The sequence below is a fragment of the Chroicocephalus ridibundus genome, chromosome 5 (assembly GCF_963924245.1).
Source record: "Chroicocephalus ridibundus chromosome 5, bChrRid1.1, whole genome shotgun sequence".
NCBI classification, from domain to species: Eukaryota; Metazoa; Chordata; class Aves; order Charadriiformes; family Laridae; genus Chroicocephalus; species Chroicocephalus ridibundus.
Window position 1 is genome coordinate 44632769 of NC_086288.1, and position 21068 is coordinate 44653836.

General features: G+C 40.3%; 1 protein-coding gene across 1 annotated transcript in view; it reads left to right on the forward strand.

The window, feature by feature from the left end:
• The first annotated feature begins 474 nt into the window (after positions 1 to 474).
• Positions 475 to 21068, forward strand: part of DNAAF9 (dynein axonemal assembly factor 9) — a 78458-nt gene continuing 57864 nt past the window's right edge. Inside the window, exons 1-4 of the mRNA XM_063335535.1 lie at positions 475 to 621; positions 10836 to 10915; positions 17162 to 17281; positions 18098 to 18222. Of these exons, the coding sequence (XP_063191605.1) occupies positions 536 to 621; positions 10836 to 10915; positions 17162 to 17281; positions 18098 to 18222 (411 nt within the window). The 5' untranslated portion in view covers positions 475 to 535. The remainder of the gene's footprint in view (positions 622 to 10835; positions 10916 to 17161; positions 17282 to 18097; positions 18223 to 21068) is intronic.

Genomic DNA, 21068 nt, shown 5'->3' on the forward strand with positions numbered 1-21068 from the left:
GGGGGTCCGAGGAGTCCGTGTCGCATCGCATCGCCCCGCGGGGCTCCGGGGGCTCCCTGTCACACGGTCCCGTGGGGCTCCCGGGGGTCGGACGAGCCCACGCCACGGCGGCGCGGGGGGGCTGTGGTGGGGGTTGGACGCGCCCATGAGCGGCTGGGTGGGGGGGAGGTGGTGGAAGGAGCCGCTGCGCCGGGGGCGTGTGCACAGAGCGGAGCAAGAGTTGGACGAGCCCATGCCTCGCGGAGGGGGTTGCCAGCCGTGCACCGCGCTGTGTTTGCGCCCAGCTGTGGTCGGCGGTAGACGCCTTCCTGGTCCCGCTCCGTGTGAGGGGACAAGAGGGTCGGGCGGCATCCTGCGCGGCCGGGAAGGCGGAGAGCACGGGCAGCGCCGCGGCAGTGCCTCGGCGTCCCCCCCTGCGGCGCGGAGAGCGGTGGTGCGTGCGGCGCGGGGCGGGGCGGGGCGGGGCGAGGCGGGGCGGGGCGCAGGGGCCGCAGTGCCGCCGGCTCCCTCCTCCCGCTGCTGCATCGCCGTCGCCATGGCGCTGTGCGGCCGCTCCGCGCTCCTCCTGCCGCCCCCACGACCCTCGCCCCGCCGCTCCCGGGCCGCCGAGGCCTTCGTCAGGTAACGGGCGGCGGAAGAGGAGGGGGGGAGGCTGCCGGGGGAGGGCTTTGAGGGTGCGGGGGGGGACGCTGAAGAGCTGACAGGGAGGGGCCGGGCCGGGCCGGGCTTTGGGCTGCTCTGAGGGGGCTGGTGGGGTGGGGCCGGGCCGGGTGCTGAGGGGGAAACTGAGGAACCAGGGGTGTGAAGGGCGGCTGGGGGCATTGGAGGGGCTGTATGGACTGGGGCTGGGGTATTAAGGGTACTGAGGGGGGCGATGCCGGGGTTTTCGGGGAGCTGATGGGGAGGGGTTGGGGGCTTTAAGGAGTTTGGTGGGGGAGAAATTGAGAGCTGTGGGCACTGAAGGTGGTGACTGGGGAGAAAATAGGATGTTAAGGGAGTTGGGGTGGGCTGGTGGGAAGGATGGGGGGGGCTAGGGGCTTTGGAGGTGCTGGGGTAGGCTAGAATAGAGGGGTTGGGGCCATTAAGGAGAGGTTTTGGGGTGTCCAGGGGGCATTAAGGAGTTTTGGGGGCTATTACCGGGGGATTAGGAGTCATTAAGGTTGGGGTGGTTATGGGGGGCTGGAGCATTAGGAGCAGCGTTTGAGGGGCTGGGGCTACGGGCAGAAGGTATGGAGCTTCACGGGGGGTGGCTAATTTTGCAGGTGGCTACTGGGAGAGAAGTGTTGATGGCCCCGATGGGATGGCAGGCAGAGGCCTGACTTTGTGGGTGTAGGGATTGGTGAATCCTGAATCCCACTGGAGGAGGGTGTGTGGGAGGCTGCGATGGATTGGGGGACAAAAAGAGAGGTTTGGGGACCGTGGAGAGGGGCTGGTCCGGAGAGAGTGGGCTTGGGGCAGTGTTACTGCAGGGAGCTAAGCCTGGTTCTGGTTTGGGTGGGGATGGATGTGAGGCTACCTTGGAAGTAGGGAAAAAAGAGCTTGGGAACGGTAGGAAAGCCAAAATTAGGTAGGGTAGGGATAGCAGAGATTTGGGCGAGGATGAGGGATTATAGAGAGAAAGGAGATTGTGTGTTTGTCTGGGCACCTGCTGGGTGGCTTGTGGAGAACTGCTTGAGGATGTGAAGGCAATAACATTCCCTGAGCTTCAGAAAAAAGGGGGATAGAACCCGACGAGATGGGGCGTGGGCACATGTTAGATGATAGTGTTGGTTCTATGGGAGCTCGGATGTCAGCTCAGGTATCGTTGGGTTGCTGGAGCTCTATTTCCTTTTAAAGAATTGAGGTGCACCGGTGTGTATGTTAAGCTACAGTGTATTATCTGAAATGTCTGAATATCACAAAGAACAACCCAGGAACTGAAGTACTTTCAATAGTTATAGCACAATAGATGGAAGTATTCACCAGTGTAAAGTCAGATAATGGAGTAACTGGGACATTGCATGTAAATTTCAGAAATGCATGTAAATTGCAGATAAACAGTTGACCAAGCTACCTCGGTATTAAAGTGGGTCTATATTTGCTGTAGATTTGCAATTTTTTTAAAAAAAAGTTTTTTATATTTTGTACAAGAAAGGAATAAAAGCATTTTCACTTTTCAGACCATATGCTGTGAAATGAGGAAATTCTGCACTGTGAGAGAAATGGAGGCTGTTCTGTTTGCTTGAAATACATGAACATGGCTGTTCTGTGATGATTGTGTTCCCTCTCTGCCTGCAGTTAGAAATTGAATTGATCATAAGAGGGAAGAAAAAGCGACCCTTTCAAATAATTTTTTTTCACTTAATAAATTAATCTTACTTGTTTAGAAAGAGCTTAATATTTGTTTATAGCTGGAAAGGACCTAAAATTCATGATCAGTAACAAAATACCAAGATGGTAAAAAAAAAAAAAGCTGAAAGAGAAAATGGTTTCCACTCAAGTCTCTTTCTTTATGAGTGATTTTTGTAATCTGAGATCCTGTTTTAAAGTTGTCATGAGAACATTCAGACTCTATGTGAACATCTGCAAGCTTTTGAGCTCCACTGGGAGATCCAGACAGCATCTGTAATTTGGCATGTTTGTAGGAGGCATGTCATTTGTTAATTTTTTTCCTCCTCAACATTTGTTCTTGTGCAGTTTTTTTTTTTTTTCAGGCCAGATGGAGGCAGGGAGGCCAGTGTTTGCAATAAATTTCCCAAGCAGTCAGCAGATACCAGGCAGTTAATAAAAATAACTTAAAAACCCCCCACAATCTGTTACCCTCCTCCCCCTGCCCCCGAGTCCCAAACAGGAATGGAAAAATTCTTAAGACTATATAAAGAATAGAGAAACATCCAGAGATAATTCTTGGAGTTCTTCCACATACTTCAGAGTTTTGGTTTGCTGTATGGTGTGTTGGGAGCTGGTGTTTACTGCAGAGACCCTAGGGTTGTAACAACAAAAGGAAGTAAAGAATGGTTTTGTAAATAAAAAGAAGAAAGCCCTTAACTAAGAGATGAGTATTGCCCAAAAAAGGGTATGCCTTTTTAGAAGATGATGTCATGTTTCATATGTCTGTGTTTAGTGGCAAATGAGTGTTTCCCTTAAGAATACATGCATTTCTGAACAAAATTTCTATTGAATGCTTTGCTTAAATATCACCATCTAAAATCAATGTAAACTTGTTCTATTTGGTAGGGCGCTGGATCTACCCGATTTTGCATTACCTTTATGTAAAATAGAGTAGGCAAATCCTTGTTATTAATTACCCATGTTTGTAGCATAGTACAGATTCGTTCTCATTAGGTGTCTGTGTGGGGAAATGCAAAATGAGTACTTGGGTTCATTTTTATGTTGTCTTTGCCTATATGCCTTAATATTATCGTCCTCTAAACCATTCTGGCTTTAATCACATAGTGGTTATGTATGTGGCTTTTTTCCTACAGCTTCAGAGGAGCAGTCAGTGGGGTGTTTGGGGACATGGCGGTGCAGGGACGAATGAGTTGTAGTTTCCCAACCAGTTTTAGCAGGGGACATATCTGTGTTGAAAGATTAACAATTGGTATCTGTGTGTTCCTTATGTAATTATGCTGAGGTTCAGGATTTTGTAATAGCACAGTTTGACCAAAATTTTTTTAAGGAATGCACTGTGTTTTAGCTGTGCAACCAGAGTGCTAATTTAACTTGCTGAAGTACTGGAGGGGAAAAAAAAAAAAAAGAGAGAAACAACCCCCACTCCTTGAATATGGATGGTTTTCTAACATGTTAGGGAAGTAAGATGGCTTAGGGTCTGTTGAGTTCTAGGCTGCAGCCAAAGTTAAAAGGGATGTGGGACTATATGGTTGATAGGAATAGGAGGGTAGAAGTGATGCTGGGGAAGGAAAAGTTGCCAAGGAGAGGAGCAGAGCTATTGCATTAACTCGGCTGCCTGGGGCGCTTCAGCCGAAGGTACCCCTTTGCGATCATTTAGCTTGAACTGATGGCAAAGCATGTGGCTTCATGCTTTCTGGCCACGTGGTTGCGGTGGTTGTGGTCCAGTAATGGGCTCTGAAAGTAAATTTAGTCTTAAGGCACTTCAGTGTAACTTCTGATTTTTGCTGAAGTGCTAGACACTTGCCTTGTCCTTCTGATCAGAAATTGACTGACGACAGAATAGTTACCCTGCAGCTGCTAGTCTTTCCTACTTCTTCAAATATTGCCATTTTCTCAGGTGATAGTGTTTTTTGGGGGGGGAATAGCTGCCATCCTTGATAACATGATGCAATGAAAATACAGAGCTGGTGTTTGTAAATCAATCTGTTAAACAGAGGATGCGTCAAGGCTGCAGATGTAACTGGCACGTACGTGTGTATAGGTGATGGGCAACCTGTCATTTGATTGTACCCATGGAAGAACTTCACTTTGTTTCCAGCCCATTAGCTGATGTTGAGGTCCTGTCTGTGAGTTACTCAACGGTAAACAAGTATGCTGAAGTGCTGCACTGTCCAGCGTGGTTACAGAAAATAACAGTATGAGTATTGATGGGCAGCCTTAATAAATAGCGCTGCTGTTCAGATGTGCTGAAGTGCCAAGATCCTGAACGAGCTTGTAAATTGCAAAAGGTATCAGGTAGTCCAGATGTTTTTTAGTAAGGAGAGATTCCTGCCTGTTCTGGGTGCTTTGAGGTCTCTGAATTACAGAATTAAATATTACTATCCAGTTAAAGTCAAGAAGCAAGGAATTTGGTCCTGTAAAATGCACACAGAGTTAAAATTTCTGCCTTTATGTCCAGTTTTAATATTTGCTACTTACTGTTGCTAAACATGCCAGGTGTTTTTAAAGTTGCTAGATCTCCTATTTACAGTCAAGCTGCATCCCTATGTTCGTTGTAGAGAAATTTTGAAAATAGCTGGAAAATTGTCATGTATTCTAAGGTGGGTGAATGCCATTGTCTTTTGTGAGTGCCAGGCAGTAAAAGAGAGTTATTTTATTGAGCTAAGGAAAAAAATAAAACTGAGAGCGCATGTTATTGTTCAAGCTAGATAGTAAATTTCAAATAAACTACTTTGGAAATTAATGAAATTCTGAGAGTCTTCAACTCAATCTGACTTCTGGTTTCTGTTTTCACAAATATGTTAAGATGGTGATAATGTCAGGCTATGGGAAATCCAGGGAAATCCCATACTCTAATATAAGCAGACAATAATAATCTTTCTCGTAGAAATCATGAAGTCAACAAAAGGCCCATAAAAAAAGAAAATTGATTTTTTAAGGGTAGAGTGGAAACAGATGGTAGTAGCAGCAAGTTAACCAGAAGTGAGATTTGGAAAGAAGTATAAATGGTTTTATCTTTCCATTTTATTTATTTTTTAAAATCAAGTACTTAATGTTAAAGGCAGTGTCTGTCTTAAGTAGACAGCATGAATCGATTCAAGCCATTCCTGGAAGATGAACCTTGTTAATGTGAGGATTTGCACAAGCTTGCCAGGGGTGTCTCAGATTTTTCCCCTTGTTCGCTGCTATCTATCAAAGCTTTACCACGTGTGGGTTTTTAAGACTGCCTAGCCTTTGTGGGGGAGGAGCATAACATCTGCCAATATGAAGAAAAACATACTCAACACAGTGAAATCACATCCTTTGTCAGCTGAATTGCATGTTAACCACAGCTGTGGCCATCCCAGACGATGGTTAAGCCAGCCTGTGAGAATCAATTGGGAATCAATCAGGGATCAAGGCTAATATTGTTGCTGCATTGGTACCACTGGATTACGACAGCAAGCTTGGGCATAGAATAAATTCAGATAGCAACAAGGGATGTAGAAAAAAGTAACACGTTGTGGAAACATAAATAAAATGGGAATTAAAATACTGTGTGTCATTGTTTAAAAAACACATTTGTTCTTTCTGTTGAGAAAGGCACAGTTGTTAATATTCTCTTTTTTTTCCAACATACATGGCTTGCAGCGCCGTGTCTGTTACTAAGTTGTGACAGGCTAGACTGTTGTAAAGCAAAGTACTTTGCATAATTAGTATGAAGACATGTGAACAGATGAGCACTAATTCTTAGAAGTTAATGATTGTCAATTATCTTCCTTTTTTTTTTTTTTTGGCTTGGATCTAGTCCAAGATTAGCAGAATATCAAGTACCTCAATGTATAGTTTCTTAATTGGCCTAAGCACGCTTTATTGCCAGATGCTGCCCCAAAATGTGGCTTTGCCTTCTGACCCGCTTTCATCAGCAGTCAGAGCAGCTTGCTGATGTTTGAAAGCTTGCTTTTTTTTTTTTTTTTTTATTCCTGGCCTAGAGTTTGTTTGGATCTGTAAGCCGATCTGACTTGACACATGGCTTGAAGATTGTTAGTGCAGATACAAAGGCAGTGAGAACAGCCAGACAGCCCCTTGCAGCATTGTGGGCTTAAACCAATGTGGAAATCACATCTTCTGTTCAAAACTGCATGTTGGAAAAATTCTCACTTCACCTACTTCAACTCCTTACCACTTCTAAAGCAGCCTAGTTGTCTCTGGTTCTCTCAGATGTGGTTGGAATAGACCTAGTTTAAGTAGCTTGCAGCTCACATCTTCTCCGAATCTCATAGAATTCCAGGAATTTGGGGTTTCCTCAGAAGGGCTTCATGTAACTGTTTTTGAACACACCTAATGCTGATTTTTCATGATCAAGCTACTGTAAAATTTAGTTGTAGTTACATATGTGGGTGGATCCAGAGCCACATCTTCCAGGAGAGCATCCTGAAGCCCAAAGGGTTACACCATTGTGTGGAGATCGTTCTTCGTTGTTTCTGTTTGAAATTCTGTTACTGTGGTAAAATGAAAAAGATTAGAAAGTCAGTATCCTTGATAGGGTGCTTGTTTTGGAGATGGGAAAAGTAGTGGAATTTTGTTCCCAGGATGCTTTCTTTGTTTTTGTCAGCTGACTGTTTAATGTGAAATGCAAGAAAATGCCATTTTTTTTTTCTCTGGCTTTATACAGAGTTTAGCCTGTATTGTTTAAAAGCATGTATTAAGAATTCTAATTATTCTCTTCAGTATTTCTGAATAAGGTTGTTCTTCAGACACAGAAGTCTTCTGTTTTTAATGTCAGCCTTTGAATGTAATGATTTATACACAGTTGAAATGTCGTTGAAAATACTTCTGTGAAGAAGAGTTTTCCTAAGATTTCTTTCATAGAAACTATTTATTTAAACGAGGCAAGAAAAAATATTCTGTTGAAGGCTGTTTAATATTAAGATCGATGTAAACACTTTTATGGTCATACATCTCATGAAATAATGAAGATATAGTTTGCCCTGCGCTTTTTCCTTTTATGTCAGGAGTGTCTCCTGAAGGGAATGTAGCACTGACATTCGGCTTTACTTGGCAAAAGTTTTGTAGCGGCTTAATCTGAGAACTTTTTATCTTTTAAGGATCCACCAAAGTTATAACATTCGTGAAAGATACTGAAGCTAATTCTAGGAGAGTAAAATTCCTAACCTTAAATCAAAACTTGAGGGGGGAAAAAAAATACCAAACCCAGAACAGACATGCAAGTACTTTCCTGCTCCAATTCCTCGCCACCCCCACCCCCCCGCCCCAAAGTTGCTTGAACACATAAAAAGTGCTTTCACAGAGTCCAAGACAAAAACATCGTGTATTTTCCTTTGCTCTGCTCTGGTCCTGAAGCACAGGCTCATTATGCTAATTTTTCTTTTCAGGTGATAAATGTATTTGATCAGGTTTCCCTTTTGTCAAAGTTGTTAGTGTGAAGTTAAAATTTAAAGATTTTAGGAGTAACTTACCCTGTATCATATAGTAATATTTTATAATAAATGGGTGTATTTTCCCCCACAATTTGCTTATGCGTTTCCGTACTTGTTCTTTGACAAATTTAGTTCTAACCGTTCTTTTCTTTAAAAGTGATCTGTATGGGGGGGGGAGATTGATAGCAAAATCAAGGTATATATTCATGCTGTGTTTATAATGCATAAAAGGTTTTAAAAATGTTTTACACTCCAGACAAACCTGTCTTTGGCTGGAGAATTACTTAAATTTGCCTTGAGAGTAAAAGTTGAACACAAGTAGTAGGGGGATTTTTGCATCTTGTTTCTGAGAGTTTTATGAGAATCTACCTCTTGTGTCTTCAGACTGGAAGCATTCATAATATTTTTTTTCTGATGACAGTTTCTTTTCTCACTCTGAGCAGAAGCAAGAAGCTGCATCCTCTGATATGGTAAATGTTTTAGTAAGAGTGAGTTTGGAAGCTGCTTATTGCGTCACTGCGGAAGTCCTTGGGCATGCTTTCTTACAGTCCTCAATCTGTCCTTCAAATATCCTTGGGAAGCAAGGGAAGCGTTTTTGTTTTCATGCAGGCTTTGTTTGTATATAAAGTTGCTTCCATTTTCTTGCATTTTACAGAGGCTCTAGCAATTCTACTTGCCTGCAGCTGGTCCTTAAATAACTGTAGGCTTGTTTGCATACTAGCAAATTAAATAAGTCAAATTTGTTTGTACCCATAGTGAAGAGTCTAGTGGGTTTTTTCTACTTTTGATCTTCTAATGTGGGAAGTATAAAAATATGAGCACTGTGTAACTTGCCGTAGTGGATCATCTCTCACCTAGCTAGTCTGGGTCCGGTTTAACAGTGGGATGAAAATCTTTCAGAATAAGATGCAAAATCTTAAGATTGGATAGCTGTGAGATTCAGTTTTAGGTTGTTTCAACAAACTAATAATTAAAGTTGCTAAAATGTGCAGCATGAAGTTCAATGTTTATTTTATGGACTTCATAGCATCACCTACATCGGCAACAACATCTGATAGTACCTGATTAGGTGTCTTTTTGCTGTCATCAGTGGCTTTAATTTCTGTTTCCGTATCTCATGGTGCATCAAAATATCTATTAATCCATACAGTGGGCTGTGATATGGTGCAGTCTATAATATGGATTGGAAAATTTTAGGAAAAAAGAATAATTGAGGGATTCAGACCTCAAATAGGCAGCTTAAAATTGGGAAAAAATAAAACTGGAGTATTTTGCATTGATTTTGTACTTCCTATGAAAGTGTCTTCAAATGTTGTCTGTCTTCTATTGTGAATGTCCAAATTGCACTTAGATTAGCTATGATGTAAATCTCTCATGTTCGTTCCGTCTTTCAGACTAAGTATAGCATGATAATTGTAGGATTACTGAAAAGATCTATTTGCTTTTTACTTGGCTTATGTAACTATGAAAATAGGAATTCTTGTTTATCTGAACAAATCATAAATTTAGCTCTGTTGCAGTGTTGCTATAAGAGACATTTGTTTCCTAGAGCTGAACCGTTCATAGTTATATAAACAAGACTATGAACAAGAAAACACATTCAGTAATATCAGCAGTGAAATGTCTTGCCTTCTATCTTTATTAAAACAAGCTCACAAAATGTTGCCTGCAAGCACAAATTATGTTGCTCTCTTTGTGACTACTGTAGATGAATTTTGTGCCTGGCTTAAAGATGCATATTGGTTAAGTAAGTTAAAATTTATATAATAATTAATTTTTGTTATTAAAATCTTGGCAAGATTTGGTATTGTTGAATTTCTTTTTAGTGTAGATTATCAAAGATTATACGTCAGGTCTATAATTTTCCCTTATTGTTCATTTTAGAAAGAAATCGTAGTTTTAATACACCTTATACCTTATGCACCTTATGAAAATGATCTAGATATTTCTTTGGGTATGGAGGGGAAAAAGTTCCTGCTTTTGTTGTTTGCTTTAAGTATTATTCACTTAGAGTTGTTTTGAGCCGTGGTTTACTTTCGGACTGGAAACCCACTAGTGTACATTCAGTTTGTTAATTTGTCTTGCAGAAAAAAAATCTTTCTTAAAAAGTGACATTTTTCTGGAGTTCAGCTTTTGTTATGCCAAATGAGAGTATTGGCTATATGTTTTCCTGTTATGGACCAGCTAAAATTATAGAGAGCAATGCCAGATGCAAGGAAGAACTGGAGTACCTGAAGTGTAAATTATAAGAGAAGACCTCCTGGTCAGGAGTGTCTGTCTTGGAGCACTCACTAAAATTGCTTTATCTTTTCTGACTGAAAGTTCCCTCAGTTCTGTGTTCCTGCTTGTGTATGTGCTTGTAATAATGACAGGGTGACCCCTTTGAGTCTTCATGATACTGGGAAGCAAAAGCATTACTGGGACACCGTGGGTAGCATGACACTGATATTTTATTAACTGAGGACGTGGAAGAGACCCTGCATGTTTGTGAGTGGAGACAGTTCTCTGTGCCTTCACCCTTTCTCCCCTACACTTGCATTTGTACGAGGTCTGGGATGTGTCTGTATTATGTAGTTACACAGGATGGAAGCAGTCTGATGGTGCTGGAGGTGCTCAAACTCCATCTTTTGCAAACTCCTCTTGTGGTGCAGGAGCTACTGCAGTCCCTTCCGTTGTCAGCTTTCTACCTGGGCGTCACCTGCCTCATGTTGCTTTGCTCTCTCCTTCTCTTGTAGAGAAAGAAGTGTTGCTGGCTTGCTGAGCGGAAACTTGAACAGAAATTTCTGCTAGAGGTTATTAGAGTTGTTATTATTAGTTATTATTATTAGTTATTAGTTTGGTTAGAATGGATGGTTAGGGGTTCTTGTCTTCTCTCAGGGCTATGTACTTAATCTTTTAGTGGACAAAAATAATCTGGGGTTTGATATGAGGTCTAAATGTATTTCAAACAAAGATACCCAAGTTGAACTGTATCCACTTAATTTATATAATAAAGAAGAAAAATAGCTAGGTTGAATCTTTAGCCTACCAAATTTGAGCAATTCAAAACACTGACCTTAAGGATGAATTCTGTTTGTTTTGCAGCTGCAGCCGCCTTCGAAACATTCAGAGTATCCTGACACAGAGCAGCAAATCTCAACCTGATGGAATCCTTTGCATTTTAGGTTAGTTTTACCTTTTGTTCTTATTGTACTAATAAAGATACCATGAGTTGCAGAAAGATGAGGATCATCTCCTTCCTGCCCCAAGCCCCAGTGTTGTTTCTCAGTGAATGGACAGCTGTTTGATTGTTACACATATTTCTCTGTAAATAATTCTTAAGCCTATTTACTAATTTCAGGCAAACTTACTACAATAGAAATAATATCAACATTCTTGCAAGCCTTATGTAAATTCAGTGACTAGAAGGAAAAGAGAATATTTGTTAATGTCCCAATTTAAGGAAAGATGGAGAGAATTTAATCCATATCTATTTGGAGTAAACATTCAGCTGTCTAGGCAGTGTTTGTTTTCTAGCTGGTGCTTGGCATAAAAGCTCAAGGCTGAAGGCATGTGCGTTGCAGCTGGTTTCCCAGTGGAGGTGGGGAAGTGGAAGGGATTAGAAGGTGCTGAGGTTAAGGGAGTGGAGAAGAGCAGAAGAGCACCAAGGTTAGGGATCACGATACGCAGAGCTATGGAGGGGGGTGATTGAGACAAGCTTGGTTTATAAGAGATGCCATGGGGGAATAATCATAAAACTGACAGAATTAATAAAACCTGAATTTAGGGGAAGGGAGGTCTTGCCTCAGGAGAAGTAATTCAAAATGCATTTAGAGTCACATGAGAAATCCGTGAAGCATTACAAGCTAAGTGGTGGCATATAAACAGCACGTGGTTTCAGTGCTTTATTTTTTCTGGGGTTGGGAGAAAAGGATGGTAAGATATAAAGCTGTGCGTGCAAGTATGCTGTAGGAAAGTTTTTTGTACTGCTTTACTATTTCTGTAACATTGACTCTTGTTTTTTATTATATAATCAGCATTAAGGTACTAAAGGAAAAAGTCAGGACCAATGATTGAAATTCCTTAGAGAGTAGGACTAAGGAGTGATTATTTAAATAATTTATTGCAGTTAAAGATGGAGACATCTGCTGTACCCCTAAAGAAGCTATGTGTAGTAACAGGCTTGCATTAAGAAATGCTACAACAGCCTGCTTCTTTTGGTTTTTTGTTTTGTTTTTTTTTTTTAATGGTGATGCAAGAAAACTTGAAGAAGCTCATTTACTGAATCACAAAAAAGTTTAAAATGTGTATAACCTGGTTTTCTTTTGGTCATTGCTAACTGTATAACATGAGTCTTCCTACCCCACATGCTCTAGGGTAAGAGTTTAGTAAGTCTTTGGCTAAGTAGTAACTTTACAGCTGGGAGGTCTATAAGGTGACTTTGTCAACCTTTGAATGAAGCTTAATCGTACAGGATGAAGTATTTGGTTTTCGGTTTTGATGCTAGTCTGATTTCATAAAATATGTCAAGTTGTGTCATCTCGCCATTGACACTGTAGTATTTCTTGACTATTGTTAACTCTGAAGCTGCAGTAAGTCCCAAGCAAAGAATAGTCACTCAAAACATTATATAGCTTTAGGGAAAGCATTACAGGCAAAAGGAATTGCTTTGTGTAATCCTCAGTGTAATGTGGAGTATTTAAGTCCATGCATAAGACCATACCTTTTAATAAATAAGCATTTCTGTTGCGGAAATATAGGGAGCGTGTTTTCTTATTAGACTTGTGCTTTGCACTAATCTCTTTCAGCGCCCACAATGGGACTGTTGTTGTCTCTAATCCGACCTGTTCAATTTAGCCTGCCGAATTTCTTGCATAACTTCTGATTAAGCAGGCATGTCACTCTGTTATAAGTGCATTAAATCTGTCTTCAGATACAAGGTTCAGATGACAAAAAATGTGTAGTCTTACATTTTGAGTCCTGTTGACTTGTTTGGAAAGCAGATATTCTTACAACTATGTGTTTTTTTACAGTCAGTGCATGTTATATTTCACTTGGCTGTCTTTAATTCCCTAGAGTTAATGCATTTTCATCACTGCAACTTTAATTTTACATACTGGGCTGTGAGATAACAATATAAACTTTCATATCTTCACTTCAAGTAGGTTAATATTTATACTGAAATTAAAAACAGCATTGTAATATTCCAAAGAGAGATGAGAACTGACCAATTATTGATACAATTGTTTAAATGTAGTTACAGCTGATTTTTTTAAAAAGAATCCTGTCATCTTATTTTGAAGTGGTTAAATGGTAGCATTCCTGCATTCTTTGCCAGGGAGAAGAGACATCACAACTGGCAGGAAGAAGAAATTTGGAGATTGGCATGTCAGACATCTTTAAAAAGCTGTGATGTCTCAGCTGGAGTGTGTTGCTAAGAAAACAATATATCAAACTACCTGAATTATACTCTAAACTATGTTTTTAACAGTGGTGTTTCTTGCATCTTACCTTTCAACAGAGATTTTCAGCTCACCATTAATTTGATATGATTTCCGAGGATTTTTATTTAGTTTCAGTATGTTTTTTTAGTTTCAGTATGTTTTATCTATAAATATGATTGTGGTTGTAGCTGTTCTGATCATAGATCAAACCATTTCACTGTTCAGCAGAGCTAAGCTAAATTTTTACAGACTTTGACACTTTTTATCCTCCCTGAAGAGGATAGGAATACTTCAGAGGCTGTGCCAGTAAATCTTTTAAGTTTATTTTACCTTAGTTTTTATATTCATCCTACGTAGAGCTCTTGCTCTTTGGATGTGGGAGAAACTTGACCAGTGTTCAGTACATTGGACTGATCATTCATCGCATTCCCTTTCCCAGTGGAGACTATTTTAATGATTATTGTGCTACTTCTCTTAGATGGTGGTTCCACAACTTCATGATGGTTTTGGGCAGCTGTCTGAAGGTGATCTTGTCCGTTCTCTCCAGCCTCACCTTCTTGCTACCTCCCTGGTGTCCCTGGAGCTCACATGGCCATTCAACGTGTTATGGAACAACTATTCTTTGGTCTAATACTCAAGGGTGTGTCAGAAATGCATAGCTGGGACAAAGCAGGACTTTTTTTACCTGTAGGCTATGTTTATTTCAGCTTAGCAACCGTGAAATCGCGGATATGAGAGATGGCTGAGCTGAATGCTTTTTGCAGCACAAAAGGGGCATCTCAGCCTGCCCTAGACTATTCCTCTTACCTTTCCTTTGTTTCCTCCCCACCATGCTGGTGGTTGGTTGATATCTTGCACCTGGTTGTTCTTACAGAGCAAACACATTTTTTTAAAAAAACTTTTTTTTCCACCTCTGTATTTGGCCAGACTAGTTTTTCTGTTGGTTTTGTGAACTGAATCAGCTCACTTGAGAGGTCGTATGAGCACTGACTGCAGGAGGAGAAGGAGGAGCAGGAATGGCTCCTTGGGCAGCAGTGAGCTGTTAGCCTGAGCCATTGTCTAACTACACCCTTGTGATGAGTTTGGAACAGGCTGGGAGTTACTAAACTCCCAGCTCAGCTGGAGACAGGCGTGGGGGTTTCCTAATTAATAGCCTTTCCCATTGTTCTGTTGAGGACTCCTAATACGCTTTCTGGAGGTATCTTATCTCTGTCATTGTTTCATTTCCTGTTTATTTTCCACTAACTATAGCCGTTCATTTAACTCCATATGTTTCTGTAGAATAGTATTAAAGCCTCAGTATGGAAGATTCTTTCTGTACTGGGTACTTAAAACGCCCCCCAAAACCACCAACAAAAAAACAAACCACAAACCCCAAATATTCTGTAGAGTTAATGATTTCCTGGTAAGCTAATGCCTTCCCTGCTAGCCTCTTAGCATTCTGCGAGCAATAAATTCACCCATGTCCTCTGTTATAAAAGCTAAGCTTATCAGCTGCCCCTCTTGGTAACATCTTTTTGTCTTCTGTTCCCCTTCTTCTGTCATTAACAAAAAAGCAGGGTTTTGGTGTTCAGCTTTGAAGATATCCTCTTCAAGATGCTTCAAGCCTGAAGAGCTGGTGCACCCAGATAAAACCTCAAACTTTTCAAGTGATGGTGACATCTTAACTTTTTTTTTTTTAATGAGGACAATTCCTCGTTTTTGTTCTGATCTTCCAGACTTTACAGTCATCTGTTCTTTTTTCTGCTTCTGTTAGCCTGAGCACGCTGCTTTGGCTGTCTAGGTTTTGGAGACCCTGGCAATGAGCCTGATAGGAAAAAGTACAAATGCCATGGCTGCTTTCATCCATGGTGTTTGGCCTGTAGTTGAGGGTGCCTTGTTAGATTAACATTTGAGATGATAGGTGATGTTTGCTTGCTGCTCGCAGAACAACTGATCTAACTGTTTGCTGACACTGAAAGGGACTATCCTAACTCCTCCTTTATGCTAGATTATTGCTCATCTGATTGCCTTCAGAAGTTGCTTCAGTTAGGCAAGTAATCAGTAAAACATTATCCTTAGGACATTATATGTGCTAGCTTTCTAAGGCTATAGCTGATTTCAAGGAGACTGATACATTTAAATGGAGTTCCCTAGAACAATGGGACAGTTGCTTACTGGAAGAAGGGAGTCTCCAGACTTGGTTGTAATTAAAATCCCACCTGGAGACAGGGGCTTTGGCACCAGTATTCTAGATTACATTGGTATACCTGCTTTCATGGGGCTGGGAATATAATATAAACAGTGTGTTCTCCCTCTCCTCCCTCTTTTGTACCCTGTCTCTCTTGAGTTCACAGATCCAGGGCAGTCTGGTTATGCAGAAAATTACTGGCATAGCAAAGACAGAGCATTGCAGCAGAGGGGAAAAAATGAGTGACTGGGCCTGAGCATTCTTTAGCTGAGTCTTATCAGTTCCATGACCTGAGTTACAGATTGACTGCTAGGACTCTTTTGTCAAGGAATGCCTCCTGACACATAGAATTGTGACCTCTTTTAAAAAGAGCATGCTGCAAGGACATATATGTATACGAATGTGAGATCAGTGCCAGAAGCTAGATAGCAGAGGATTCAAAGATAGTGGCTGCAAAGATTTTTGAGGACTGAGAAAGCTGGGGCAGATGTGATGCAGCTTCCCCCTTGCCCAACACAGTTCAAGGAATGCAGTGCTACAGCATGTTATTGGTGCTGAGAACCATGAAGCCTTGACTGGGGAGCAGTATAACAGAGGTTCATAGCTTCAGCATGATTTGAGGTGATTGTTTCTCTTCTGTAGGCTTAAACCAAATATCTTGAAATACATGTGAATTCTCCAAAGGCCAATTGCTGCACAAACGAGGGAGTTTATTAAGATGTGGGATTCAGTAGCTGGATGCAGATGCGGCGTCGGGTTAGCACTTTAAAGCTGAATCATAGCATAAAAAAAGGGGACATAATTAGGAGAACCTAGGATTTATTCCAATTTCTGGTACATTCAGGTTACTCTTGAGGAGTTTGATTTCCGATGCAAGTCCTGAAACCCAGACATCCAGGCCGTGTTGTTATATTATCAGTGTACTGATCTCTCCTTTGGACAGTGGTAACAAATATTCATTTGTTGGCAACCATCCAATTGTATCCTAATATAACTTGGTAGGAAAACTTGATGTTAGTGTTTATGAGAAATTTTGAAGCAGTTGGGACCAGTGACCTCTATCAAGTATGATGTCAAGGATGTTGTTTTGTGCATAGTTTACTTGTGGAGAAAACCTGATTTATTACGGTAGAATTAGGAACTGTGACTGTGAGATGAAAACATTTCCTAAATCTGTGGCCTGTATTTCTTGTATGAATCTTATATCTCTTCGTGCTCCATATCTTCAGTTTTTTAAATTTTATTTTCCCAAGGAACAGAAAAGGCTTTCCTTAGAAGCTGTTTGTATACCATATGTTTTGTCAGAATATCTTTGCACGATTCGTTAGAAGTCTGCACTGGCTTTGTGGTGACTCAGGGATTGCACTATAATACTGATAAGATAATGTTTAATCATGTATTCTAAAGCAGGAGATTTAGGTCACAGGATTAGTTTGTTAGGAAGCTTCATTCAAGAACGTATTAATTAGAATGCATACTACATACAGACAGATGTTTAAGTTTGAATTACTAGATAAAATTGAACTTGTGTTGATGCAGAGCACTGCAGAAAACTAGACTCATTTAATTTTTTTCAAGCAATGCCTGTGGATTTAGGTCAAGAGTGGAATGTCAGGATGTGGCAATGAACTTGAAAAACTCCTTGTTCACTACCCCGTTTTCCTAGTATGTTCAACAGGCATAAGTGCCCACTAACTGTGTGAGGGAGCTGAATTAATACTTCTGTTTTAAAATTTTCTTATTAGGGAAGAAAACGAACTTTTCAGGTGTACAATGTTAGGACACATAACACTTCACATGTGGTTTTGCTTTTGCAGGAATAGATAGTCGATACAATGAAGGTTGCAGGGAACTGGCAAACTATCTGCTTTTTGGCTTGTATAACCAGAACAACAATGACTTTGAAAGAACTGGGTTTCCTGAAGAAGTTCTTGATGGTAAGATACTCAGCATTTTTACCTGTTCTTCAGTCTTTCTGGAGGGAGTTGAGTGGAAAAAGGGGCATACCTCAAAAAAAAAAAAGTCAGTAAATCTCTAATTGTGTATGTACATGTGAAAACCTATTCTTAAAAATGCTGCTGAAGAACTCTTGTTTTTAAACATGTCCCCTCTCCATACATTCCCCAAGGTGTTCTAAACCTAGACAAATAAATCCTGTTATGAGAAGTCCTAGTTCAGTCATGGTATGTATGTACATGCATTAATGATTATTGTGTGATCACACCTCTGGAGTTCTAAAATACTTGAACTCTTTTTTACTTCAATATATTAACTCGCTTTTGTAATATTTGAAAGGCGGCCGGTCACCATGATCATAGATTATTATTCCCTTATTTGCACAAAACGTTGAATATCTACCCCATAGGCTGTAGTGCTGGTTTTTAGTTGGAGCAACCTTCTCATGCAATATCAGGCAAGAGCAACTATAGTTTACAGTTTTGTAAGGGCTCTGTAAGGACTCATCACTGACACTCTTGGCTTTTCAAAGGACTGGCTGATGCAAGTTCTGTGCAAGACTTCAGAATAAACCCACAATTGTTTGGAACAGTAAGAAGTACTATTGTACTTGGAACTGTATATGACTGCCAACTGTTTCGTTCTCTTTTTTTAAAGAAGTGGAACAATTTTCTTTTAATGAGGTACATTATAGGAAAAGTATTTTCTGTTCAGTTTCTGTGAGGTTTTTTTTGTGCCCATATAGTTCTGTGCATGGAGTGTTGATGCTGGAATAATATTTATTCTGCTTGTTGCAGATATAATCATGTTAATAAAAGCTGACAGTGTCCATCTGTACTGTAACCCTGTGAATTATAATCATCTTTTGCCGTACGTGGCATACTGGAAGAACTTGCATTTTCACTGTCTGACTGAAAATGAGGTAAGTGGAAAATGAATGCCGATAAGAATTGCTAATGAACTGATATTCAAAGTGGAACTTTTTTAACATTCCTTCCAGAGATCTTTTTTTTTCTTTTTCATGCTCAGCAGGGGAGTGATCTGCATGTATATGGGTATTAACAATTTTTCTAATGTGTGCAAGAAGAATATGTTTTTAATACTTTGTATTTGTTGGAGCGTGAAGACGAATTGCTCTAATTACTATTGTTTTGACATGAGTCAATGGTCTTTTAATGAGAAAGAACATGTGGGTTGTGAGAAATGCAGAATCTGAATCAAGTACCACAGTCAAGACTGCGATTTCCAATGATAGCTTTATTGGCTAACAAAGCAGTGTTTTAATGCGTTGTTTGCCAATATTTTTAGAATATTAGAAAAGATGTGCTTAGTAAGCAATTTAAAATCAAGAAACTGTATTATGTATTTTCATTTCAACTTTCAACTCTTCCTTTCAAGAACTATTAACCTCACTTTCATTGGACCATGTGAGTGATGTGAGTTTCATCTTGCATTTAGAATCAAGGTATTCTTAAAAAAACTATGTTAATCATAGTAGAGTACTGTTAGAGGAGTAAAAAATGAAAATAGTTTGTCTATGTGTAGAATAAAAGTGTTTTTATTCCAGTTGAAGCTGGAAATGCTTCTTCCTAAGTGCCATCATGGGAAGCTTCCTCCCCTGTTCAGTTCTGTGTAGTTCCTTTTCTAGATTAGAATTATACTGAAATCTGAAGGGAGTGGGTTAGGAGTTGCAATGTCAATGGGTGAAGCTGGTGGAAGAATGAATGGGGAGGTCAGGGAGAGAAGGGAACCTTTTGTTCCCTTGAGTTTCCAGCTTGAAAGCAATGGGGCTTATGATAGATTGATTGTGTTTTCATCTGTCTGTTTGATAGTTTAGATCACAGACTTATGAAATAATTTAGGTTAGAAGGGACCTCTGGAGATTGTCTTGTCCAACTTCCTTCTTAGGGCAGGGTCAGTGTTGAGATCAGATCAGGTTACTCGAGTTTTTTTGCAGTTGGATGTTGAAAGTGTCCAAGGATGATGACTGCAGAACTTCTTTCCATTTCTTGACTCTCCTAATAGTGAAAAAGTGTTGCCTTTTATCCAATCTGAACCTCTCTTGTTTTAAATCATGCCCCTTGTCATGCATCCTGCAACAGCAGACCACTGCAAAGAGCCTGGCTTCACCATCTCAGTAGTGTTTTTTGCGGGTGTTGGAAGGCAGCTCTGAGGTCCAGCCTGAACAAGCCTGGGTCTCTCCTTGTAGGACAAGTGCTCCAACCCACAGATCGTCATGGTGGCCCTCCACTGAACTTGCTCCAGGTTGTTAATGTTGTTCTTGCACGTAGGTCCCAAAACTGGGTGTAGTGTTCTAGATACAGTTCCATGAGTGCTGCATGGAGGGAGATAATTACTTCTTGTTAAGATGTAAACAGTTGGAGCTACAGGTGAAAGCGTGCTATAGCAAAATCTAAAGCCTGGCTTCATAAAGTTTTTCTGTTGCCAAAATCCCTACTGAAAGGGCAAATCTTGAACCATACCTGATGGTGATAAACACACATGCATTTTGGAATGAAGAAGGGAGTAGTTCTTAACACTATTGCTAGCACAACTGCAATCTCAGCTATTGAATTTTAAGCTCCATCCGCTTATGGCCTTTTATATGATTTATCATGGTGAGTAGTAACCTTAATCACACAGTACTGGCTTGAAATAGTGATGTAACTAGAAGGGTAAACCATATGCCTTGCTATTTGTGGAAGTGAATGGAAAAGTCTGATTTCTGAAGCTGAAAATACAAAGTTTACTCCATTGCTGTTTCATGTGAATGAGCTAAGCGATGCATTTTCTAATGTATAAGAATTGCCAGTTTCCTAGATTACTTCTGAAAGAGAAATCAAAAACTGTTGCTGTGTCAGGCTTTAAGTGCATCCTGTTTACAGGAGGATTGCCTGCAGTGGCTTTTAAGCAATTTTTTTTTTTTCAGTGATAGAAATAACTTTTGTTTGCTTTTGTAAAAATGAAACCAAAAAAGCTCAAGAGTTTTAGAAATAAAGCAAGCAATGCTGTGGCTGACTCTGTGAAGCTCTTGGTGAATCTGGCAAAACCTATAGCCTCTCCTTTGTTCCTTCCTACTTGTCTTTAACTAGGTCATAAGAATTTAAGTGAATATCCTAGTTATTGGAAGAAAAACCATATTATTAAAGAACGCCCATTTTCAAAATGGCCAAATAAGATAAAGTACTGAAATTTTATGCATACTGTATAAGCTTTCTGGGTGTCATGACTGTACTGTTTATGGAACGGGCTGCATTTATATCTGCAATAGCAGATAGTGAGCAAGCCTTTAGCACTCTGCCAAAACCCGAGCTCTTATTCTAATGGCTTTTTAAGTCTTGAGAAACTGGCAGTTGTTTGGGGCTTGGCTTTGAGCTGAAACTTTGATCTGGCTTCCTGAGATTGAAGAAAGAATGCATCATAGAGGAACTTGGGCTGCATCTTAAATTCAGGCTTGTCTTAAAAGAACTTGTTCTTAAAATAAATTTTTTGGGTGTACCCTGAGGCTCAAAAAGTTCATAATTATGTAATTTACCTTAACATTAAGTTCAGAGCAGTGTACGTTTAAAAAAAAAAAAAAAGAAAAAGTAGTAGACAAAACACTATCGCCTTCTGATCTTGCTCCAAAAAGCAAGTGACTCTTGAAGTATCCAGTGGGGCTAGGCCTTTTGGTGTCAAACTTGCTGCTAAACTGTACCTTTTCAGATAGAAATCAGAGAGTATTTCTAGGTTTTTGTTCTGTTTATAGAAATGATTTTTGTGTGATTT